The 26241-nt window shown below is 44.6% G+C and overlaps 1 protein-coding gene across 1 annotated transcript in view; it reads right to left on the bottom strand.

The window, feature by feature from the left end:
• The window catches only part of LOC311147161 (tyrosine-protein kinase JAK1-like), a 37082-nt gene that overhangs the window by 3973 nt on the left and 6868 nt on the right, over positions 1-26241 (bottom strand). The window contains exons 5-22 of the mRNA XM_084183797.1: positions 25718-25881; positions 25155-25359; positions 24825-24977; positions 24513-24695; positions 24163-24320; positions 23860-23974; positions 23389-23578; positions 16797-16900; positions 16355-16510; positions 6402-6489; positions 5856-5983; positions 4801-4936; positions 4431-4648; positions 3011-3161; positions 1985-2079; positions 1532-1712; positions 1281-1405; positions 492-664 (exon numbers count right to left, since the gene is read on the bottom strand). Coding sequence (XP_084039923.1) covers positions 492-664; positions 1281-1405; positions 1532-1712; positions 1985-2079; positions 3011-3161; positions 4431-4648; positions 4801-4936; positions 5856-5983; positions 6402-6489; positions 16355-16510; positions 16797-16900; positions 23389-23578; positions 23860-23974; positions 24163-24320; positions 24513-24695; positions 24825-24977; positions 25155-25359; positions 25718-25881 — 2723 coding nt within the window. The remainder of the gene's footprint in view (positions 1-491; positions 665-1280; positions 1406-1531; positions 1713-1984; positions 2080-3010; positions 3162-4430; positions 4649-4800; positions 4937-5855; positions 5984-6401; positions 6490-16354; positions 16511-16796; positions 16901-23388; positions 23579-23859; positions 23975-24162; positions 24321-24512; positions 24696-24824; positions 24978-25154; positions 25360-25717; positions 25882-26241) is intronic.

Below are 26241 nucleotides of genomic sequence, written 5' to 3'. Positions count from 1 at the left end.
TGTAAGTGATGTTATTGTGAAGTGGAAACGTCTAGGAGCAACAACGGCTCAGCCGCGAAGTGGTAGGCCACACAACCTCACAGAACGGGACAACCGAGTGCTGAAGAGCGTAGTGCGCACAAATCCTCAGCTGCAACACTCATTACCGAGTTCCAAACTGCCTCTGGTAGCAACAATAGAAATGAAATAGACTGGGATCCAGGCTTTTAAATGCACCTGACCTCATCTCCTTAACATTGATCTGGGAGTGAAATATCACATTAAGTTTTAGGACCTGATCTTGTCATTCAGTGGAGGCTGCTGAGGGGAGGACGGCTCATAACAATGGCTGGAACGGAGCGAATGGAATGGCATCAAACACGTGGAAACCATGGAAACCATGTTGTTGATACCTTTCCAGTCATTCTGCTCCAGCCATTACCACGTGCCCGTCCTCCCCAATTAAGGTGCCACAAGCCATTCTATTGTCATTCTATTTATACATTGCTCACCAGAACACAGGGCTGTCGGTCTCCTCTTTGACGGTGTAGTAACTCTTGTCCTCCTTCATGCTCTTAGTCAGGCCAAAGTCTCCAATCTTCACTGTGCTCTCGTTCTCCACCAGAACGTTCCGGGCCGCCAGATCCCGGTGGATGAACCGCTGGGATCCCAAGTAATCCATTCCCTGAGAGAGACACACACACATTTTCACTTGTTTTTATAGCTTGTATACTTTTATAGCTATTTACCTGGCAGTCTTGTGGTTTCTATGAGAGTCATCAAAACATTTACCACAACATTCCATTTGGTACTAGGCAACAGTTACCAAGTAGCAGAAAGTACATTTAAAGGAGTGCAATGGTTTAGATTCTGTCCAACTCTCTCCATAATCACAAACCGCAGTAGATTCATAAATACCTATAGGGCAGGGATCATCAACTAGATTCAGCCGCGGGCCAATTTTTTCTTGAGCGGATGGTCGGGGGGCCGGAACATAATTAAGCAATAAGGCACCTTGAGGGTTTGTGGTATATGGCCAATATACCACGGCTAAGGGCTGTTATTATGCACGACGCAATACGAAGTGCCTGGATACAACCCTTAGCCGTGGTATATTGGCCAATAAAAATAAAAACTATATATTTTTTGCTCCGAAAACTGGAGGGGCCAAATAAAACCACCTGCGTGCCAAATTCGGGCCGTGGGCCGCCATTTGTGGAATCCTGCTACAGGGTCTAATTAAAACAATGAAATGAAAATGGAATTTATTTTGGCATTAATTAAGCTCCATACTACTATACCTGGCAGATCTGGAGGGCGTAGTGGAGAAGTCTCTTGAGGTCAGTCTGGTGTTTCCTCCAGGGCAGATATTCCTTAAGGCTCCCCGCTGGCAGGTACTCCATGATCAGCTTAGTGGTCCTCCCACCTAGACAAAGAAACACGGTGTTAGCACAAACCCCCATCACTGGGATGAGGTGTGTGTGTGTGTGTGTGTGTGTGGTGTGGTTTGTCTACTGTATATAATCATGTGTGTATGTGTGACTCTCCTCACCCTCCTCGCTACACACTCCTCTGTATTTGACGATGTTGTGGTGGTAGAGCCCCCTCATGGTATCTATCTCTCTCCACAGCTGCCCTCTGCTCTCTGGCTTCAGAGACTTGACCGCCACCAGCTGCCCTCGGCCGTCCCCACGGGGGTCATACTGACACAACTCCACCTTGCCAAAGTGACCCTGCGAATAGTACACACACACACACACACACACACACACACACACACACACACACACACACACACACACACACACACACACACACACACACAGGAACACACGCACACATACACACACCCCACATGAACAATGAAATAATATATATAAGTGATACTCTTCAAGAATCATTGGCTATAATTAAAAAGTCCAACAATGGATGTACCAATACCAGATTGCCCCTTTAATGTGGACAAGCACCCCCAAAAGTCTATATGTATTAAGAGTTTCCCTACCTCGCCTAGGTCTTTGATCTTCCTGAGGAACCTGGTCTCAAACACGGTGGGGTCCACTTCCTGGATGGGCACCCTACCAGGAGGCAGGGCTGGGTCTGGGGGAGGGGCCACACAGAGGCAGGGTTATAATACTTATACTCACACATTGTCTATAATATAAACACACACACAAACTTGTTCGCACATACACATGCATGTGAGAGAGCGTGACAGAGATCATGACAACAGACACAGATGGTCACACAGAGAGAAACAGAGGGAAGGTGACAGAGAGAAAGAGGGAAGGTGACAGAGAGAAACAGAGGGAAGGTGACAGAGAGAAAGAGGGAAGGTGACAGAGAGAAAGAGGGAAGGTGACAGAGAGAAAGAGGTAAGGTGACAGAGAAAGAGGTAAGGTGACAGAGAGAAACAGAGGGAAGGTGACAGAGAGAAACAGAGGGAAGGTGACAGAGAGAAAGAGGTAAGGTGACAGAGAGAAACAGAGGGAAGGTGACAGAGAGAAACAGAGGGAAGGTGACAGAGAGAAACAGAGGGAAGGTGACAGAGACAGAAACAGAGGGAAGGTGACAGAGAGAAACAGAGGGAAGGTGACAGAGACAGAAACAGAGGGAAGGTGACAGAGAGTAACAGAGGGAAGGTGACAGAGAGAAACAGAGGGAAGGTGACAGAGAGAAACAGAGGGAAGGTGACAGAGACAGAAACAGAGGGAAGGTGACAGAGACAGAAACAGAGGGAAGGTGACAGAGAGTAACAGAGGGAAGGTGACAGAGACAGAAACAGAGGGAAGGTGACAGAGAGAAACAGAGGGAAGGTGACAGAGAGAAACAGAGGGAAGGTGACAGAGAGAAACAGAGGGAAGGTGACAGAGACAGAGGGAAGGTGACAGAGAGAAACAGAGGGAAGGTGACAGAGAGAAACAGAGGGAAGGTGACAGAGACAGAAACAGAGGGAAGGTGACAGAGAGTAACAGAGGGAAGGTGACAGAGACAGAAACAGAGGGAAGGTGAGTACTCTTTGTCCTCTTACTCTGCTCAGCCAACCCGGTGACATCCCTGACGATGGCCCTGAAGAAGGGCCTCCTCTTGGGGTCGTAGGTCATGCATTTGGTGATGAGCTCACCCAGCTGAGGGAAGTCTGGGGTCACCAGGGAACACTGGGCCGAGTAGAACATCTCCTTCTGCTCACAGAGAGAAAGAGAGGAGTCAGATCAAGGACCAAGACTTGGGCTCTGCTCTAATATTGATTCCAATACCTTGCATCTAAGTGGTATGGTATGAATTTTCACAGTGTCAATAAACTAGACAACAACAGCTGTATTCAATTAAATAACTCAAGACCTCCCCTCTGAAAGACATATCTCACCTGGGTAAATAAAGGATATATAAATGTTTTGTATGCTTGAGTCTAGGGGTGGTTAGACTGTAAACTCTCCTTCCAGACTCACATTAAGCATCTCCAATCAAAAGTTAGATCTAGAATCGGCTTCCTATTTCGCAACAATGCCTCCTTCACTCATGCTGCCAAACATGCCCTCGTAAAACTGACTATCCTACCGATCCTTGACTTTGGCGATGTCATTTACAAAATAGCCTCCAACACTCTACTCAGCAAATTGGATGTAGTCTATCACAGTGCCATCCGTTTTGTCTCCAAAGCCCCATACACTACCCACCACTGTGACCTGTACGCTCTTGTTGGCTGGCCCTCACTACATATTCGTCGCCAAACAAACTGGCTCCAGGTCATCTATAAATCACTGCTAGGCAAATCCCTGTCTTATCTTAGCTCACTGGTCACCATAGCAACACCCACCCGTAGTATGCGCTCCAGCAGGTATAACTCACTGGTCATCCCCAAAGCCAACACCTCCTTTGGCCACCATTCCTTCCAGTTCTCTGCTGCCAATGACTGGAACGAACTGCAAAAATCTCTGAAGCTGGAGACTCTTTATCTCCCTCACTAACTTTAAGCGTCAGTTGTCAGAGCAGCTTACCGATCACTGTACCTGTACACAGCCCATCTGTTATTAGCCCATCCAACTACTATTGTTATTTATTTAGCTAATTTGCACCCCAGTATCTCTATTTGCACATAATCTTTTGCACATCTATTAATTACAAAATTGTCACTATTTTTGCACTATGGCCTATTTATTTATTGCCTTACCTCCATAACTTACTACATTCGCACACACTGTATATATATTTTCTGTTGTATTTTTGACTTTATGTTTTGTTTACCCCATATGTAACTCTGTGTTGTTGTTTTTATCGCACTGCTTTGCTTTATCTTGGCCAGGTCGCAGTTGTAAATGAGAACTTGTTCTCAACTGGCTTACCTGGTTAAATAAAGGTGAAATAAAAAAAATAAAATAAAAATAAAGAGATTGTGTTGTTCACTGTATGTTAGTAGGTCTCTTGTGTTGTGAGGGGAAGTATGGGTGTACCTCTATGAGTGTCCTGTCTTTGAGAGGAGCCTCTCCCTCGTAACAGATCTCCCACAGCGTGGTGCCGAAACCCCACTTATCCACCGCAACACTCAGGGCCTGGCTGTTCTCCACACACTCTGGGGCGATCCACGGGATCCTCTCCACACACTCTGGGGCGATCCACGGGATCCTCTCCACACACTCTGGGGCGATCCACGGGATCCTCTCCACACACTCTGTAATACAACACAGCCTCATCAGCTAGAGAAAAAAAACAGATAGACACACACACACACACACACACACACACACACACACACACACACACACACACACACACACACACACACACACACACACACACACACACACACACACACAGACACACCTTGTCTGTTGAGTGCGGAGATGGGGACCCCAGGGCCACTGAGTTTGATGAAGGGCCCAGCCTCTCCCTCCAGGCCATCCCGCTCCACTAGGATGTTCTTAGCAGACACATAACCATGGACCAGCTTCTTATCCTCCTGAGAGAGAAACACAGGGAAGGGTCATGTCCACAGTCATATAGACCTATAACACAGGAGTTTTGTGGCACATTAATTGGGGAGGATGGGCTTGTGATAATGGCTGGAGCGGCGGAATAAGTGGAATAGTACCAAATACATCAAACACATGGTTTCCATGGTTTCCATGTGTTTGATGCAATTCCATTCACTCCGTTCCAGCTATTATTATAAGCCGTCCTCCCCTCAGTAGCCTCCACTGACGTATACAGATACGGTCAAATATATAGCCACCCTTGCATGATTTCTTTTAAAATAAGTTGAGATTTATTTTTTGTTTTGTTTACACATGTTTGATTGACAACTGCACAGGACCAAGAAGGAAAACTAATTCTAACTTAAATTAAGATCTTTCACTTCAACGTAAAAAATGGCCTGGACTAAATTATTCCAAATTCGAATTAATTTTTGGAAGCAATGATTCTTGTTTAATGTATAACTTATTTTGCCTGTGGTAAATTGCAGGTGCCTACGTGGTAAAAATAGCCATTCAACCAGTTTTGAAAAGAAAAAAACGGAACATTATTCTCCATTGCACTCCATTGTAAAGTGCAAGGGTGCCAATATATTTGACTGCATCTGTACAAGTTTGAACAAACTACTTGTGTCCTCCAGGTTGGCACCAAGTTCCAAAGACGCTTTCATTCTGGTAAGAATACAGAATGTAATGTTATTACCATGGCAAATGTTTATGCCTGTTTTATACTGTAGGGCCAACCTGAACCATACAGGACTGTCTCTGATATTTTCCTTGCACATTGTCCTTTCCAGCACAGTTCCATTAACTATGGTGGATGCGTAACCAGGCCATCCCAGTACAGCTAGGCTTGGCCCTATAGTGTGAATCATTGATTGTGTCTCGCGCCTCTTCCTTTCTCACCAGGTAGCTGAGGGCTCTGGTCAGTTGTTTGGCCACCTGGAACTTCCAGGAGGTGCTGAGTTGAAGACGACGCCCCTGCATGAATACATCCAGAGGACCCAGCTTCACATGCTCCTCCACAATGATATCTGAACAGGGACCACACACAGTTAGAGGTCCCAAAAAAAGTCTAGCCCATTTTCAGATGAAAAAGTACTAGCAAATTGCATTATTTTTTTTATTTTTTTATGTCAGAGATATTAAGTATTTTCCACAACATACGGCCATATTGCAAATGCAGACACTATGTCGTTACGTCTAGGACTTCAGCGAAGCACAAAGCAAACAGCAGTATCGGGACAACTTCCTCAACATCCAAGAGCGCGAGGCTAAACTTCTCCCTAGTTGTTATGTTGCAGTTATCACGTTCTAGCAGATACTCTGTGGGAGTACATAGTCTTACATCACAATCATCTACAATAACTTAGGTTCGTCCTGCGGCTTGTGGCATGTCGCTGAGTCTCAGTTTAAGAACGAAGATAAGAGGAAGGGTGGACGTTGACTTACTGTCCTGGTTGCGAACACAGACGCCATGCAGCAGAGCAATGTGTTGGTGGGACACCTGACGCATCATACTGACCGTCTCAAAGAAAGCCTAACGGAAAGAGGTCAGTGTTAAACATCAGAGTCAAAAGGTCAAAGAAAGCAATCACAAGGTCAGACAGGGGTAATGGAGGGAGGAATTGTGTGTGTGTGCAGTGGTTGAAAAAGTACTAAATTGTCATACTTGAGTAAGTAAAAGATACCTTAATAGAAAATCACTCAAGTAAAAGTGAAAGTCACCCAGTAAAATTAGCAATGCGCATGGCCCGCCCTCTATCTTTTTCAGCCATCTATTTCCTGTGGTTGAGGGGTGGGCCCTCGCTGGATTGATTTCTTTCATTTTACTCTTTCATACTCTTGCTCAGTGAATTTCATAAAAATATATATTTTTAAACATTAAAAAAGTTATCCTTTTTAGATAAAACAATACTAAATATAATCACGTCACCAAATAATAGCACCATGGTGTAGCTGGAGGACAGCTATCTTCCGTCCTCCTCTGGGTACATTGACTTCAATACAGTAATTATGACAACTTCTGGACGACGTCCTCCATCCTATCAGAGCTCTTGCAGCATGAACTGACATGTTGTCCACCCAATCAAAGGATCAGAGAATGAATCTAGTACTGAAAGCATAAGCTACAGCTAGCTAGCACTGCAGTGCATAAAATGTGGTGAGTAGCTGACTCACAAAGAGAGAAAGACAATAGTTGAACAGGACAAGCGAGAGAGACACAGCTAGCAAATGCAGGTATCTAGTTAAGCCTACTCAAACACCATGCTCAAACAGAGGGATGCTATGTTAGCTAGCTGGCTATGACTATCCAACACAACACTGGAACTCTTCCAAGTCAAGGTAAGCTTTTGGTTTTACAAATTTATTGCCACCGGGGCCCGCCGGTCTAACTGCTTACTGACTATACAATGTAACATTACTGCGTGATTGTGGCGGGTTTACTAACGTGTTAGTTCTATTAGCCATGTTGACTGGGCTCCCGAGTGGCGCATTGGTCTAAGGCACTGCATCTTAGTGCTTGAGGCGTCACTACAGACCCACTGGTTCGATTCCAGGCTGTATCACAACCGGCCATGATTGGGAGTCCCATAGGGCGGCGCACAATTGGCCCAGCGTCGTCCGGGTTTGGCCGGTGTAGGCCTTCATTGTAAATAAGATTTTTTTCTTAACTGACTTGCCTAGTTAAATAAAGGTAAAATAAATTATAAATAAACTATGACGTTATTTTAGCTAATATAGGGACAACGATGTAGGCTGTGTGTAGCGGTTATGATATGGTTTGGCTTGGAAGGGTTTTTTCGCCTGGTCACATACAGCTGATGTGTTGTGCATTGAAGTCCATAAGCGAAGGGAAAAGTTGAAGGAGAGCGCATAGATGCGAGAAGGAATACAACGTGGCTACTATGAAAGTAAACTGTGTTTACGCATGATCAGGGGTGTATTCATTCCGACGATTCTGTTGAAAAGCATTTCTTCAATGGAAGCAAACAGAACAAAACGGGGATAAACATACCTGAATTTGTCCAATAGTAACTTTTGTTTGCAACTGTTGGACTAATGATTACACCTTATATCAGCTAGAGGCAAGAGGGTGGTTCGACCCCAGAATGCTGATTGGCTGAAAGCCGTGGTATATCAGACCGTATACCATGGGTATGACAAAACATTTATTTTTACTGCTCTAATTGTGTTGGTAACCAGTTTATAATAGCAATAAGGCATCTCAGGGGTTTGTGATATATGGCCAATATACCACGGCTAAGGGCTGTATCCAGACACTCCGCGTTGCATTGTGCATAAGAACAGCCCTTAGCCGTGGTATATTGGCCATATACACCACACCCCCTCGGGCCTTATTACTTAAATGTAATCTAGAGCCAAGCCTGTTGATTTTTAATACGAGGTTATCCTGCTATTGACACACTTTTTGAATTATGCAACAAAACGTGACAACAACAGTAATTCATGAGGCAGTCTAGACACCGCGGGTGAGTACAGATAGACCTAGACAGAGTACGTTTTTGGTGGTTGCAGCCCTGTTCCACCCCTTTATGTTAATAATTCATATATGCAAATAGACCCAGTGTATTTATGCAAATGCTGCACATAACATTTTCTTTATCTTAACACAAAATATTTACAAAATACTTGATACCATTAGAAAGAGTATATATATATATATGAGTGCATTCCAAGAAAATTAAAGTGAAATTTTACAATAAATTGAATACCTGAATTCCCACCAAATTCCCTGAACTCCATTCATTATTTGTCCATGCCAGTAAAATGTTTTATGTCCTATAATTCAATCAATATCTGTTGGATTTTTAAAAAATGATACATGTTTAGAGTATCTTCATCCATTGATGATTGAATGATCTTTTAAAACTTTTGTTTAAACAATTTTGATGACCGTTGCTAGTAAAATACTACTTGAGTAAAAGTCTAAAAGTGTCTGGTTTTAAATGTACTCAAGTACAGTGGTGGAAAAAGTTCTCAACTGTCCTACTTGAGTAAAAGTTAAAGTAAATGCTATACATTAAATTCCTTATATTAAGCCAACCAGATGGCACAATTTTCTTTTTTTCTTTTTCTTTTCGGACAGACAGGGGCACACTCCAACACTCAGACACTTACAAACTCAGTATTTGTGTTTAGTGAGTCCGCCAGATCAGAGGCAGTAGGGATGACAACGCGTTATATTGATATGTGCGTGAATTGGACCATACTGCTGTCCTGCCTAAGCATTCTAAATGTAACGAGTACTTTTGGGTGTCAGAGAAAATGTACGGGAGTAAAAAGAGATTCTTTCTTTAGGAAGGTAGTGAAAGTAAAATTTGTTAAAAATATACAGTTGAAGTCGGAAGTTTACATACACCTTAGCCAAATACATTTAAACTCAGTTTTTCACAATTCCTGACATTTAATCCTAGTAAACATTCCCTGTCTTAGGTCAGTTAGGATCCCTACTTTATTTTAAGAATGTGAAATGTCAGAATAATTGTAGAGAGAATGATTTATTTCAGCTTTTATTTATTTCATCACATTCCCAGTGGGTCAGAAGTTTACATACACTCAATTAGTATTTGGTAGCATTGCCTTTAAATTGTTTAACTTGGGTCAAACATTTCGGGTAGCCTTCCACAAGCTTCCCACAATAAGTTGGGTGAATTTTGGCCCATTCCTCCTGACAGAGCTGGTGTAACTGAGTCAGGTTTGTAGGCCTCCTTGCTCACACACGCTTATTCAGTTCTGCCCACACATTTTCTATAGGATTGAGGTCAGGGCTTTGTGATGGCCACTCCAATACCTTGACTTTGTTGTCCTTAAGCCATTTTGCCACAACTTTGGAAGTATGCTTGGGGTCATTGTCCATTTGGAAGACACATTTGCGACCAAGCTTTAACTTCCTGACTGATGTCTTGAGATGTTGCTTCAATATATCCACATAATTTTCCTTCCTCATGATGCCATCTATTTTGTGAAGTGCACCAGACCCTCCTGCAGCAAAGCACCCCCACAGCATAATGCTGCCACCCCCGTGCTTCACGTTTGGGATGGTGTTCTTCGGCTTGCAAGGGACCCCCTTTTTCCTCCAAACATAACGATGGTCATTATGGCCAAACAGTTCTATTTTTGTTTCTTCAGACCAGAGGACATTTCTCCAAAAGGTACAATCTTTCTCCCCAGGTGCAGCTGCAAACCGTAGTCTGGCTTTTTTATGGCGGTTTTGGAGCAGTGGCTTCTTCCTTGCTGAGCGGCCTTTCAGGTTATGTCGATATAGGACTTGTTTTACTGTGGATATAGATACTTTTGTACCGGTTTCCTCCAGCATCTTCACAAGGTCCTTTGCTGTTGTTCTGGGATTGATTTGCACTTTTCGCACCAAAGTACGTTAATCTCTAGGAGACAGAACACGTCTCCTTCCTGAGCGTTATGACGGCTGCGTGGTCCCATGGTGTTTATACTTGCATACTATTGTTTGCACAGGTGAACGTGGTACCTTCAGGCGTTTGGAAATTGCTCCCAAGGATGAACCAGACTTGTGGAGGTCTACAATTCTTGGCTGATTTCTTTTGATTTTCCCATGATGTCAAGTAAAGAGGCACTGTGTTTGAAGGTAGGCCTTGAAATACATCCACAGGTACACCTCCAATTGACTCAAATGATGTCAATTAGCCTATCAGAAGCTTCTAAAGCAGGGGTGTCAAACGTACGGCCCGCGGGCCGGATCAGGCCCGCAAACGGGTTTAATCCGGCCCGCGAGATGATTTTGAAAAAAATATATATATAATAATAATAATAATATTTTTGTAAAGTATAAAAATGCGCTGCAATTTTTCAATAAAATAAACTGCTGTTCCAATTGCGTCCACTGGATGGCGCAATAGCAATTGTGTTAAGCAAGCAAACTGTTTATACCGGGGCAGAGCAAGTAGGTCAAGCACGTGCAGCCAATGAGCTACTTTGTTTTGCCCGCGATATTTATTACGGCTTCTACTTTTAACATTATGTGCTTTGGCACCCTCATTGCCCCAATATGTCTCTGTCAAAAAAGAGAAAAGTGGACGCAGAGTGCAGAGTGTTCCAAGAAAAATTGTCATCCTATTTAATCACGGAATTGAATGGGAAAGCTGTATGTTTGGTGTGTTCAGAGCATGTTGCAGTGCTGAAAGAATATAACCTTCGTCGCCACTATGTGAGTCTTCATGCCGACAAATATGACAACTTTCAAGGACAGCGGAGATGAGAGAAGGTGAATGAACTGTTGGCGGGTCTGAAGAAACAGCAGTCTGTGTTTACTCACAGCCGAGACATCAGTGACGCTGCAGTGAAAGCTAGCTACCTCATTGCTAATGAAATCGCAGTGGCTTCAAAACCATTTAGTGAGGGTGAATTTGTAAAAACATGCATGATGAAGGCAGCGGAGATTGTGTGCCCTGAAAAGCGGCAGGCTTTTGCAAATATCAGCCTGACAAGAAACACAGTTGCAGACAGGATTTCCGATCTTTCAGTGGATTTGGACAGCCAGTTGAAGCAAAAAGTAAAGTCATTTATTGCGTTTTCGGTTGCAATTGATGAAAGCACGGACATTACAGATGTTGCACAACTGGCCATTTTTTCATCCGCGGAGTTGATGACACATTGACCGTCACCGAGGAGTTTGTGGAGTTGGTGCCGATGACAGATACAACGACAGCAGCTGATATTTTTACCGCACTCGTCGGCGCGCTGGACAGGGTCGGAGTGGACTGGTCCCGCGCTGTCAGCCTGGCTACAGATGGTGCGCCCTCAATGATCGGGAAAAAAGCAGGCGTTGTGACAAAGTTCAGAGAGAAAGTGCAATCTGCAAATGGAGGACGTGATTTTTTGACTTTTCACTGTATTTTGCACCAGGAGGCTTTGTGTTGCAAGTCATTAAAGATGGATAACGTCATGAAGGTGGTCATCCAAACTGTTAATTTCATCCGATTTAGAAGCCTGAATCACCGTCAGTTTGACAGCCTTCTCAGAGAGAAAGACCACATCTATGGCCTGCCATACCACACTGAGGTAAGATGGTTAAGCCGAGGTGCTGTGCTGAGGCGTTTCTTTGATTTACGAGAAGAAATTGAACAGTTCATGGAAGAAAAGGGCAAACCAGTGTTAGAATTTCATTACGCAGAATGGATGCCGGACCTTGCATTTATGGTGGATGTTACTGAGCACCTGAATAACTTGAACAAACAGCTGCAATGTCACACCCTGGTTCTGGGACTCATTATTGTTGAGCCAGGGTGTGTGCAGTCTATGTGTTTTGGTTCTATGTTGGGTGTAGAGTGTTGTATTTCTATGTTTGGGCAATGACTCCCAATCGGAGGTAACGAGTGTCAGCTGTTCGGCTCGTTATCTCTGATTGGGAGCCATATTTATCTGTATGTTTTTCCTGTGGGGTTTGTGGGTTTTTGTTTCCTTGTTGCTGTCTGTATCAGTAGTGGAACTTCACGTATCGTATTTTGTTGTTTTCTCGTGTTGCACTTTAATTTAATAAAGTCATCATGTTTATCGGTACACGCGCTGCGCGTTGGTCTCATCCTTCACACGATCGTGACAGAAAAACCCACCACAACAAGACCAAGCAGCGTGTGAAGCGGCAACAGGACCCAGCCATAAAGGATTCATGGACATGGGAGGAGATTCTGGATGGTAAGGGGCCTTGGGCACAACCGGGAGAGTATCGCCGTCCTCGTGAAGAGCTGGAGGCAGCTAAAGCCGAGAGGCGGCGATATGAGGAGGCAGCACGGAGGCAAGACTGGAAGCCTGTGGGTACTACCCAAGAATTTCTTGGGGGGGGGCTAAGAGGGAGTGTGGCGAAGTCAGGTAGGAGACCTGCGCCTACTCCCTGGACTGACCGTGGAGAGCGAGAGTACGGGCAGACACCGTGTTACGCAGTTGAGCGCATGGTGTCTCCTGTACGCAGGCATAGCCCGGTTCGGTACAGTCCAGCTCCACGTATCGGCCGGGCCAGATTGAGTGTTGAGCCGGATGTCATGAAGCCGGTCCCACGCATCAGACCACCAGTGCGTCTTCTCGGGCCGGCGTACATGGCACCAGCCTTACGCATGGTGTTCCCGGTTCGCCCACATAGGCCGGTGCGGGTTAGTCCACCTCCCCGTACTGGTCGGGCGACGGGGAGCATCAAGCCGGGTAAGGTTGGGCAGGCTCAGTGCTCAAGGGGGCCAGTACGCCTGCACGGTCCGGTGTTTCCGGCGCCACCTCCCCGCTCCAGCCCAGTACCACCAGTACCTACACCACGCACCAGGTTTCCAGTGCGTCTTCAGAGCCCTGTGTCTCCTCCACGCACTGGCTCTATGGTGCGTGTCTCCAGCCCTTTACCACCAGTGCAGACACCACGCACCAAGCCTCCTGTGTGTTCCCCGAGTCCTGTGCGTCCTGTTGTTGCTCTCCGCACTAGCCCTGAGATGCGTGTCCTCAGCCCGGTACCTCCAGTTCCGGCACCACGCATCAGGCCTACGGTGCGTCCCCAGGGCCAAGCATGCCCTGTTGCTTCTCCCCGCACTAGCCCTGTGATGCGTGTCCTCAGCCCGGTACCTCCAGTTCCGGCACCACGCAACAGGCCTACGATGCGCCTCAGACGGCCAGAGTCTGCCGTCTGCCCAACGGGGTCTGAACTGTCCGTCTGCCCAACGCCGTCTGAACTGCCCGTCTGCCCAACGGCGCCTGAACTGCCCGTCTGCCCAACGCCGTCTGAACTGTCCGTCTGCCAAGCGCCGCAGGAGCTGCCCGTCTGCCATGAGCCTGCAAAGCCGCCCGTCTGCCATGAGCCTACAGAGCCGTCCGCCAGACCGGAGCCGCTAGAGCTCTCCGCCAGACAGGAGCAGCCAGAGCCTTCCGCCAGACAGGATCAGCCAGAGCCGTCCAGCCGGGATCCGCCAGAGCCGTCCAGCCGGGATCCGCCAGAGCCGTCCAGCCGGGATCCGCCAGAGCCGTCCAGCCGGGATCCGCCAGAGCCGTCCAGCCGGGATCCGCCAGAGCCGACCAGCCAGGATTCGCCATTCAGCCTGGTACTGCCCCTTAGTCCGGTACTGCCCCTTAGTCCGGTACTGCCCCTTAGTCCGGTACTGCCCCTTAGTCAGGTGCTGCCCCTTAAACCGGTGGGGGTCATTTGGAGGAGGCTACATAAGCGGGAAGTGACTATGGTGTGGTGGTGGTCTAGGCCGGAGCCAGAACCGCCACCGAGGAGGTATGCCCGCCCAGCCCTCCCCTGTTTGGGGGTTTTGAGGCGCGGTCGCAGTCCGCGCCTTTAGGGGGGGGTACTGTCACACCCTGGTTCTGGGACTCATTATTGTTGAGCCAGGGTGTGTGCAGTCTATGTGTTTTGGTTCTATGTTGGGTGTAGAGTGTTGTATTTCTATGTTTGGGCAATGACTCCCAATCGGAGGTAACGAGTGTCAGCTGTTCGGCTCGTTATCTCTGATTGGGAGCCATATTTATCTGTATGTTTTTCCTGTGGGGTTTGTGGGTTTTTGTTTCCTTGTTGCTGTCTGTATCAGTAGTGGAACTTCACGTATCGTATTTTGTTGTTTTCTCGTGTTGCACTTTAATTTAATAAAGTCATCATGTTTATCGGTACACGCGCTGCGCGTTGGTCTCATCCTTCACACGATCGTGACATGCAAGGGCGCAACAAAGTTGTCACGCAGTATTATGACAGCATACGTTCTTTCAAGTTGAAGCTGTCATTGTGGGAGACGCAACTTGCCGGTGGTGATGCAGCTCACTTCCCCTGTCTGAAAAATGTGTGCGCGACCCAACATGTGGCAGACATGAAGCGGTTCAAAGATAAAATAACGGGACTGTTACGGGAGTTTGAGCAACGCTTTCAGATTTATGTTTATATGTTTTTATGTTGATGTGCTATTGTTTTTAATTGATTTTATTTTATTTGTATATTTAACCTATTCTTGACTGTGGTTCTTGCACTTGTTTGGGGAACAGGATTTCATTATTTTTATCTACATTTCTGCCTGAGAAATGACACCCTGATATAGTTCTGTGATCTGTGATATACTTCTGTGAATCACTGAGGCATTGTGTGTTTGTGTGTTCTTTGTCCTCAGAACTTTCAAATAACTTTAGGTGTTTTATGATTAATAGTGATGTTGTGCTTTTGGACACTGTCCTCAGGCTCCAGCTTTATGTTTATATGTTTTTATGTTGATGTGCTATTGTTTTTAATTGATTTTATTTTATTTGTATATTTAACCTATTCTTGACTCTGTGGTTCTTGCACTTCTTTGGGGAACAGGATTTCATTATTTTTATCTACATTTCTGCCTGAGAAATGACACCCTGATATAGTTCTGTGATCTGTGATATACTTCTGTGAATCACTGAGGCATTGTGTGTTTGTGTGTTCTTTGTCCTCAGAACTTTCAAATAACTTGAGGTGTTTTATGATTAATAGTGATGTTGTGCTTTTGGACACTGTCCTCAGGCTCCAGCTTTATGTTTATATGTTTTTATGTTGATGTGCTATTGTTTTTAATTGATTTTATTTTATTTGTATATTTAACCTATTCTTGACTCTGTGGTTCTTGCACTTGTTTGGGGAACAGGATTTCATTATTTTTATCTACATTTCTGCCTGAGAAATGACACCCTGATATAGTTCTGTGATCTGTGAAACAGTTCTGTTAATCACTGAGGCATTGTGTGTTTGTGTGTTCTTTTTCTTTAGAATTTTCAAATAAACTTGACGTGTTTTATGATTAATAGTGATGTTGTGCTTGTACTATTTTGGACACACTGTCCTCAGGCTCCAGCTTTATGTTGTATGTTGATCGTATTAAAACAAAGAAAACAATCTGAAGTTGTTGTTTTTAAGTTATATATACCATGATTTTTCCGGTCCGGCCCACTTGGGAATAGATTTTCCTCCATGTGGCCCCTGAGCTAAAATGAGTTGGACACCCCTGTTCTAAAGCCATGACATCATTTTCTGGAATTTTCCAAGCTGTTTAAAGGCACAGTCAACTTAGTGTATGTAAACTTCTGACCCACTGGAATTGTGATACAGTGAATTATAAGTGAAATAATCTGTCTGTAAACAATTGTTGGAAAAATTACTTGTGTCATGAACAAAGTACATGTCCTAACCGACTTGCCAAAACTACAGTTTGTGAACAAGAAGTTGTGGAGTGGTTGAAAAACGAGTTTTAATGACTCCAACCTAAGTGTATGTAAACTTCCGACTTCAACTGGAAATAGTAAAGTACAAATACCCCAAAAAACTACTTAAGTACTTTACACCACTGTGTGTATGTCAATCAAACGTATTAATAAAGCCCCTTATATTTATACAGAACGTGTGTGGGTGTGCTCGTGTGTGTTCTCACCATAGAGATGTCCCTGTGTTGGGACCCTAGCACTTTCAGGACCACTTTGACCTGGTGGTGGGTTTGGGAACCCCACACATCCGTCTCTTCCTCACTCTTTATCTTCAATTTCCCAGCATAGATGTTAGTTCTGGTGCCACAGCCCAAGTGCTCCTCCTAGATAGACACAGACTTGGTTATGGACAGAAAAGCATATCTGTAGATGTCGAACAAATGAATGAAAAGGCAGTATTGCCAGTGTAGGGCATCCTGCGCACACGAACATACCGTACACACGAACATACCGTACACACGAACATACCGTACACACGAACATACCGTACACACACATAGTGAAGCCTAGCATGCAAACACACGTGCACATACATACATACACACGCATATAAGCACGCACGCACGCACACACACACACACACACACACACACACACACACACACACACCTGCAATATGTCCTCTTTGAGGATCCTGTGGAAGATGAGTTGACTCTGTATGGGGTGTGTCGGCTCCGCCTCTCTCTTTGTCACAAGCAGAAGGTTAGAGATTTCTAAAAAATATATAAAATAATAATGAAAAACCTGAAAGCTGAAATAGGAAACTGAAATAGGAAACTGAAATAGGAAACAAAACACGCACACCAAACACGTCACCTCTTCTCACTTTAGAGGGACAGAGAAAACCACTGTTACTGAGCAACATTTCCTGTTTGATATAGGTATAACACAACACAAGAACTCGTCCAGGTCAGGGGCCTCATTTATAACCGTTGTGTAAATTTAACACTAAATATCTGCGCGCACCACTTCTGAAAAATATTAAGTTTTATAAACTTGCCACTCGTCATACAGTGCCTTCAGAAAGTATTCATACCCCTTGACTTATTCCACATTTTGTTGTGTTACAGCCTGAATTCAAAATGGCAATAAATATATTTTTTTCTTACCCATCTACACACAATACCCCATAATGATAAGTGAAAACATGTTTTTAGACATTTTTGCAACTTTATTGAAAATGAAATACAGAAATATCTCATTTACACAAGTATTCACACCCCTAAGTCAATACTTTGTATAAGCAGCATTGGTGGTGATTACAGCTGTGAGTCTTTTTGGGTAAGTCTCTAATAGCTTTTCACACCTGGATTGTACAATATTTGCCCATTATCCTTTTTAAAATCCTTCAAGCTCTGTCAAGTTGATTGTTGATCATTGCTAGACAACCATTTTCAAGTCTTGCCATAGATTTTCAAGCCGTTTTAAGTCAAAACTGTAACTAGGCCACTCAGGTACATTCCATGTCGTCTTGGTAAGGAACTCCAGTGTATATTTGGCCTTGTGGTTTAGGTTATTGTCCTGCTGTAAGGTGTATTTGTCTCCCAGTGTCTGGTGGAAAGCAGACTGAACCAGGTTGTCCTCTAAGACGTTGCCTGTGCTTATAGCTGTATTCCGTTTCTTTTTATCCTAAAAAGCTCACTAGTCCTTGCCATTGACGAATACACCACATCAGTCACTGGCTTCATCAATAAGTGCATCGATGATGTCGTCCCCACAGTGACTGTACGTACATACCCCAACCAGAAGCCATGGATTACAGGCAACATCCGCACTGAGCTAAAGGGTAGAGCTGCCGCTTTCAAGGAGCAGGACTCTAACCCGGAAGCTTATAAGAAATCCAGCTACGCCCTCCAACGAACCATCAAACAGGCAAGGCGTCAATACAGGACTAAGATCGAATCGTACTACACTGGCTCCGACGCTCGTCGGATGTGGCAGGGCTTGCACACTATTACAGACTACAAAGGGAAGCACAGCCACGAGCTGCCCAGTGACACGAGCCTACCAGACGAGCTAAATTACTTCTATGCTCGCTTCGAGTTAAGTAACACTGAAACATGTATTAAGAGCATCAGCTGTTCCGGATGACTGTGTGATCACGCTCTCCGTAGCCGATGTGAGTAAGACCTTTAAACAGGTCAACATTCACAAGGCCGCAGGGCCAGACGGATTACCAGGACGTGTATTCCGAGCATGCGCTGACCAACTGGCAAGTGTCTTCACTGACATTTTCAACCTCTCCCTGTCGGAGTCTGTAATATTGTTTCAAGCAGACCACCATAGTTCCTGTGCCCAAGAACACTAAGGTAACCTGCCTAAATGACTACCGACCCGTAACACTCATGTCTGTAGCCATGAATTTATTTGAAAGGCTGGTCATGGCTCACATCTACACCATTATCCCAGAAACCCTAGACCCACTCCAATTTGCATACCGCCCCAACAGATCCACAGATGATGCAATCTCTATTGCGCTCCATACTGCCCTTTCACATCTGGACAAAAGGAACACCTATGTGAGAATGCTATTCATTGACTACAGCTCAGCGTTCAACACCATAGTGCCCTCAAAGCTCATCACTAAGCTAAGGACCCTGGGACTAAACACCTCCCTCTGCAACTGTATCCTGGACTTCCTGACGGGCCACCCCCAGGTGGTAAGGTTAGGTAACAACACATCCACCACGCTGATCCTCAACACAGGGGCCCCTCAGGGGTTCGTGCTCAGTCCCCTCCTGTACTCCCTGTTCACTCATGACTGCATGGCCAGGCACGACTCCAACACCATCATAAAGTTTGCCGATGACACAACAGTGGTAGGCCTGTTCACCGACAACGACAAGACAGCCTATAGGGAGGAGGTCAGAGACCTGGCCGTGTGGTGCCAGGACAACAACCTCTCCCTCAACGTGATCAAGACAAAGGAGATGATTGTGGACTACGGGAAAAAGAAGAGGACCGAACACGCCCCCATTCTCATCGACAGGGCTGTAGTGGAGCAGGTTGAGAGCTTCAAGTTCCTTGGTGTCCACATCACCAACAAACTAACATGGTCCAAGCACACCAAGACAGTCGCGAAGAGGGCACGACAAAACCTATTCCCCCTAAGGAGACTGAAAAGATTTGGCATGGGTCCTCAGATCCTCAAAAGGTTCTACAGCTGCACCATCGAGAGCATCCTGACTGGTTGCATCACTGCATTGTATGGAAACTGCTCGGCCTCCGACCGCAAGGCACTACAGAGGGTAGTGCGTACGGCCCAGTACATCACTGGGGCCAAGCTTCCTGCCATCCAGGACCTCTATACCAGGCGGTGTCAGAGGAAGGCCCTAAAAATTGTCAAAGACTCCAGCCACCCTAGTCATACACTGTTCTCTCTGCTACCGCACGGCAAGAGGTACCAGAGCGCCAAGTCTAGGTCCAAGAGGCTTCTAAACAGCTTCTAACCCCAAGCCATAAGACCCCTGAACAGCTAATCAAATGGCTACCCAGACTATTTGCATTGCCCCCCCTCTTTTACGCTGCTGCTACTCTCTGTTTATTATCTATGCATAGTCACTTTAATAACTCTACCGACATGTATATATTACCTCAATTACCTCGACTAACCTGTGCCCCCGCACATTGACTCAGTAACAGTACCACCTGTATATAGCCTCGCTACTGTTATTTTACTGCTGCTATTTAATTATTTGTTACTTTTATTTCTTATTATTTGGTTATTTCATGTTTTTTTTTTTTTATTCTTTCTTAAAATTGCATTGTTGGTTAAGGGCTTGTAAGTAAGCATTTCACTGTAAGGACTACACCTGTTGTATTCGGCACATGTGACAAATACAATGTGATTTGATTTGATTTGACATACCCATAACATGATGCAGCCAACAACAAGTTTTAAAATATGAAGAGCGGTACTCAGTGATGTGTTGTGTTGGATTTGCCCCAAACATAACGCTTTGTATTCAGGACAAAAAGTTAATTTCTTTCCCACATGTTTTTCAGTATTAATTAAGTGCCTTGTTGCAAACAGGATGCATGTTTTCAAATATTTGTATTCTGTACAGGCTTCCTTCTTTTACTCTGTCATTTTGGGTAGTATTGTGGCGTAACTACAATGTTGTTGATCTAGCCTCAGTACTCATACCACAACCATTAAACTCTATAACGGTTTCAAAATCACCATTGGCCTCATGGTGAAATCCCTGAGCAGCTTCCTTCCTCTTCGGCAACTGAGTTAGGAAGGACGCCTGTATCTTTGTAGTGACTGGGTGTATTGATACACCATCCAAAGCCTAATTAATAACTTCACCATGCTTTTCTATTTTTACATATCTACCAATCGGTGCCCTTCTTTGCGAGGCATTGAAAACCTCCCTGGTCTTTGTGGTTGAAATTCACTCCTCGATTGAGGGACCTTACAGATAATTGTATGTGTGGGGTACAGAGATGGGGTAGTTATTCAAAAATATTGTTAACCACTATTATTGAACACAGAATGAGTCCATGCAACTTATTATGCAATTTGCTAAGTACATTTTTACTCCTGAACTTATTTAGGCTTGCCATAACAAAGGGGTTGAATACTTATTGACTTAAGACATTTCAGCTTTGAATTTTTAATTAATTTAAAAAAGAATCTACAAACCAAATTCAACTTTGACATTATGGGGTATTGTGTGTTGATCAGTGACACAACATCTCATTTTAAATTCAGGCTGTAACACAACAAAATGGGGAAAAAGTAAAGGACTGTGAATACTTTCTGAAGGCACTGTGTTTCACGTTATAAATCAGACCTGTCGTAAACTGTGCGCGCGTGAACCAGCATTATAACGCCGCCTGAAAATCACCCATCATTCACCAAATATGGTGACAATAACGCCCTTATTTGCTGTATACTTTGGAAGTATTGGAAGTAGGCCAAGACAGTAAAGGAAATAACCTAGTAATGGCGAACTTGATCAAATGTCTTTGGAGGTGTTCGCAGAATGTTTGATTTTGCAGTGACATTTGCTGTATCTGACCGTTTCTGAAAGACAAAAACAATTGCAAATTGTTGTGGACCTGTAAACTGATCGTTTGAACGCAATAATGTTTTTTGCACTCACTTTTTCCGGAATCTAAATATGCTGCACTGCCCGTGAATTCTGAAACATTATCTACTCTGATGAAAACTACAGTAGGCCTACTTACAGTGGTAGCCTACACACTTCAATGCAAAAGATCAACTGTCTGTTCACCTGTTAAATTCTACTGTATGTTATAAACTACACTCCCTGTCGGACGCATAGAGCAAAAACGTGAAATTATAATAGTCTTGGCCCAATTAAATGAGAGATGCGCATGGCAATTTGTTGTATGATTACTTCGGGAATATGAACTCATCATAGGAATTCGTGAGGAATTTATTCTGCAATGGTTATGATATACACAGAGTGCACAAAACATTAGGAACACCTTCCTAATATTGAGTTGCACATGTTTTGCCCTCAGAACATTCTCAATTCATCGGGGCATGGACTATAAGGTGTTGAAAGCATTCCACAGGGATGCTGGTCCATTTGAACTCCAATGCTTTCCACAATTGTGTCAAGTTGGCTGGATGTCCTTTGGGTGGTGGACCATTCTTGATACAAACTGTTGAGCGTGGAAAACCCCAGCAGCGTTGCAGTTCTTGACACCCTCAAACTGGTGCACCTGGCACCTTCTACCATACCCTGTTCAAAGGCACTTAAATCTCTTGTCTTGCCCATTCACCCTCTGAATGGCACACATACACAATCCATGTCTCAATTGTCTCAAGGTTTAAAAATCCTTCTTTAACCCGTCTCCTCCCCTTCATCTACACTGACTGAAGTAAGGTGACATCATTAAGGGATCATAGCTTTCACCTGGATTCACCTGGTCAGTCTATGTCATGGAAAGAGCAGGTGTTCTTAATTTGTTGTACACTCAGTGTAGTGTATTATGTATTATGTTTATAAATTAAATATTAACATTACAGTATTCAAACGTAGCCTACAAACGTCTGTTCTACCGTTAAACTGCGCTTCGGATCAGATCCTAGCTTGTTGTAAGCCTGGAGGCTATTTCGCGAGTAGCCTATGAAACCATCACAATCAGAAAAGGTGAGGAATTTATTCTGTAATGATCATGGAAATGAAATAAATAATAGGAAATATATGCCTATTTTCAAATTATTTTAGCGTGCAAAGATAAAATAGGCCTAAATTGATTTTTGCTCTTGTCACTAACAGCAAATGGTTGCATCATGTTATTATATTTAGCTACCTGTTTTTTTATGAAAAGAGTTTCATTATATTCTCCATTAGGCTACAAGGCTACTAGGCTACAAGGATACTAGGCTATTAGGCTTCAAGGCTACTAGGCTCCTAGGCTACAAGGCTACTAGGCTACTAGGCTACAAGGATACTAGGCTACAAGGCTACTAGGCTCCTAGGCTACAAGGCTACTAGGCTACTAGGCTACAAGGCTACTAGGCTCCTAGGCTACAAGGATACTAGGCTACTAGGCTACAAGGATACTAGGCTACAAGGCTACTAGGCTACAAGGCTACTAGGCTCCTAGGCTACAAGGATACTAGGCTACTAGGCTACAAGGATACTAGGCTACAAGGCTACTAGGCTACAAGGATACTAGGCTACTAGGCTACTAGTCGACAAGGCTACTAGGCTACAAGGCTACTAGGCTACAAGGATACTAGGCTACAAGGCTACTAGGCTACAAGAATACTAGGCTACAAGGATACTAGGCTACAAGGCTACTAGGCTACAAGGCTACAAGGCTACAAGGCTACAAGGCTACTAGGCTACTAGGCTACTAGTCGACAAGGCTACTAGGCTACAAGGCTACTAGGCTACAAGGATACTAGGCTACAAGGCTACTAGGCTACTAGGCTACAAGGCTACTAGGCGACTAGGCTACAAGGCTACAAGGCTACAAGGCTACAAGGCTACTAGGATACTAGGCTATTAGGCTACAAGGCTACTAGGCTACAAGTTCAGTTTTTATAAAAGCCAACTTTTGCGTGAAAACTGGCGCATGCATGTTTCGGGGCAAATTGTGTGTGTACGCAACGTTTATAAATGAGGCCCCCTGGTGTATAAGGTGCCAATGCCTGTATGGTAAGGAATTAGTTGCCGTGGTGATAGTTTTGGGGAAGGGTATCATACCGTACCTCTGGGCTGGGGAGGGCAGGCCTTGCGGAGCTGGAAGGTGATTCTGTCTGTCCTGAGAGTCTGGCCCCTCAGCTGTTCAATCAGCTCCCTGAGGGAGGGCTGCCTCAGGTCCGTACCATTCAGGCTGTAGCCCTCCGGCCCTACCTTGATCTTAAAGCTACGGTACGGATCTCTATCGGTCAGGTCCACCTACAACAGGAGAGCCAAGAGTAGGAGAAAGAGGTTAGAGTGCAATAAATCAGTCAATTTATTCACACAGCCTTTATACAGCCACAAATTGTCACAATTCAGTTCAGACAAATAATGGTGACAAACAAGATAGGGTCGCTAACAAGATAGCCCGGCCATGTTTTCAAAAGAGATAAATCCTCACAAACATTTTTCAAATGTACGACTGTCTTAAAAGGAGAGTGTCTGTATACATGTCTACATGACTGTGGGTGAGGCAGGTGGTGGTTGTGGTACTGTACCTCGTTGCATGTGACAGTCAGGAGGATGTGGTCATAGTCGATGCAGCTCCAGCGCAGCACGTACGTTCCCTCCACCTCGCCCTCCTGACGCAGCTTGTGGGAGGTGTAGTCCATGCTGGAAGGGGAGGGGCCAAAAGGGGTGGATCAACTCAGTTCTACACTAGTATTGAAGTATTATTGTATCATTGACACAAATATCTGTATAATCGAAACAAATTGACTGTATTACTACATTTTTTGTATTGTACTAATATTTACATGTTCTCTATCCAATGACAACTGATTGGGGATACTTAAACTCACCTGATTGGACCATGACAGCCTTCCTGCAGGTTCCGCACCACAGAGGGGGGGGCCACATCTGTACACAGGAAGTGATGTGCGTCCACAGTCAGACGGAAGTATCCATCAATGAGGGTGGCAAAAGACAACGCCTCTGCGTGGAAACCCAGGCTCAGTTCCTATGGTGGAAATGGTGTGACAACAAACGACAATGAAGGTGAATGTCCAATGTAAAAAAATGGGTACAAAAGAACACACAGACGTAATGTAAAGCAATGGAACTTAGCCTCATTCAAGATTGCTCATTCAGATATTATTAAACATTTTTGCTAAATAAGTTTCCCCTGAAACTTCAAACAACGAAACTCCACCATCTTTGTGTTGTCTTGCTTGTGGACAGTCACTGTGGAGCCCTTGATGTTGATGTGTGTGATCTCATGGAAATCGGAGAAGGTTTTCCAGTCGTTCGAAACGCCTTGAGCTGGTTTGTTCTTCCCGTTGATGTTGGTTTTGTACTTTGGGTATTTTTTATTCTCTTTGGCAGTCCATGCATTCTGAGAAATAGATGAACATTAAATGTTTTTATCTCTTGATAAACAAAATATCAGACGATATTCAGATAATAATGACAGATACAAGGTGTGCCATAATTGACACATTATAAGCCAAAATAATAAACTTACTGTCACATTCTGTTGCTTCCTCCGCCACTTGATCCCTGTATTTCCAGACACAACGACTTGGTACTGGGTGGGCTGACCCTGGTTACAGGAAGTTGGTGTTCCTTGGATCTCCCCTTCGCTGTCCGTCACACGGAGCTCTTTAGGCTCGTGCTCCTTGTATTGATAATGAGACAGGACACCATTTTGTTAGCTTCAGGAACTTCTTTACACAGACCTTAGACCGACTTTTCGGAGTACCACCTGGTTCGGTCTTTGGCCCAGTGCAATTCTTTTTTTTCTGAGAGTGTGACTGCAAACACGATTACACGGAGCATTCGTCTTGCTACACACCTCACAGCCGAACCCACAGGTCAGCGTTTCCAGCGTAGCTAGGTATTTGACCTTGATGTCGTGGGTGTTGACGTTGTTGCTCTGCACTGTCTTGTTGTTGAACTCGTTGAGGAAGTTCTGGAACACCCGGGAGATACGGAGTCGTGTCAGGACGTTGCGCTGCTTGATGATTTGGTTCACGCTATCTGGGATAAATTTCTTATAGCTGGGTGGGATGGAAGGAGAGTCGTGTGTGAGTCGGGAGTGTGTGTGTGTGTGTGTGTGTGTGTGTGTGTGTGTGTGTGTGTGTGTGTGTGTGTGTGTGTGTGTGTGTGTGTGTGTGTGTGTGTGTGTGTGTGTGTGTGGTGTGGGTGTGGTGTGGGTGTGTGTGTGTGTGTGTGTGTGTGTGTGTGTGTGTGTGGTGTGGGTGTGTGTGTGTGTGTGTGTGTGTGTGGTGTGTGTGTGTGGTGTGGGTGTGTGTGTGTGAGAGAGTGTGTGTGCATGAGCGTAAATGGATGGGTATTAAGAAAGATGGTAAACCGACAGTAATAAACGGTTTAATTTTGAGCCTCTGGGATTGTTACCTGATCTGACCAGCTACACCGGGGATGACGATGTTGTTGTCCAGGGCATGGTGTGCTATAGACAACACTGCCATCCCCAGGCACTCATTCTCAATATAGTGGACCTCCTCTTCATTCTCAGGGCTACGCAGTGCGGCCTGCCCCTTCAAGAATTCATGCTGACCCTGGGAAAATCAAACGCACAAACACCTGATTCAAGATATATGATTGTGTATGCTAGAGCTCTCCATTTGAGTATATACAGTCGTGATCAAAAGTTTTCAGAATGACACAAATATTAATTTTCACAAAGTCTGCTGCCTTATGATGGCAATTTGCATATACTCCAGAATGTTATGAAGAGTGATCAGATGAATTGCAATTAATTGCAAAGTCCCTCTTTGCAACGAAAATGAACTTAATCCCCAAAAAACATTTCCACTGCATTTCAGCCCTGCCACAAAAGGACCAGCTGACATCATGTCAGTGATTCTCTCGTTAACACAGGTGAGAGTGTTGACGAGGACAAGGCTGGAGATCACTCT

This window comes from Coregonus lavaretus, assembly GCF_964263955.1.
Source record: "Coregonus lavaretus genome assembly, chromosome: 19".
In the NCBI taxonomy this organism is placed as follows: Eukaryota; Metazoa; Chordata; class Actinopteri; order Salmoniformes; family Salmonidae; genus Coregonus; species Coregonus lavaretus.
This window is presented reverse-complemented; position numbering and strand designations above follow the sequence as displayed.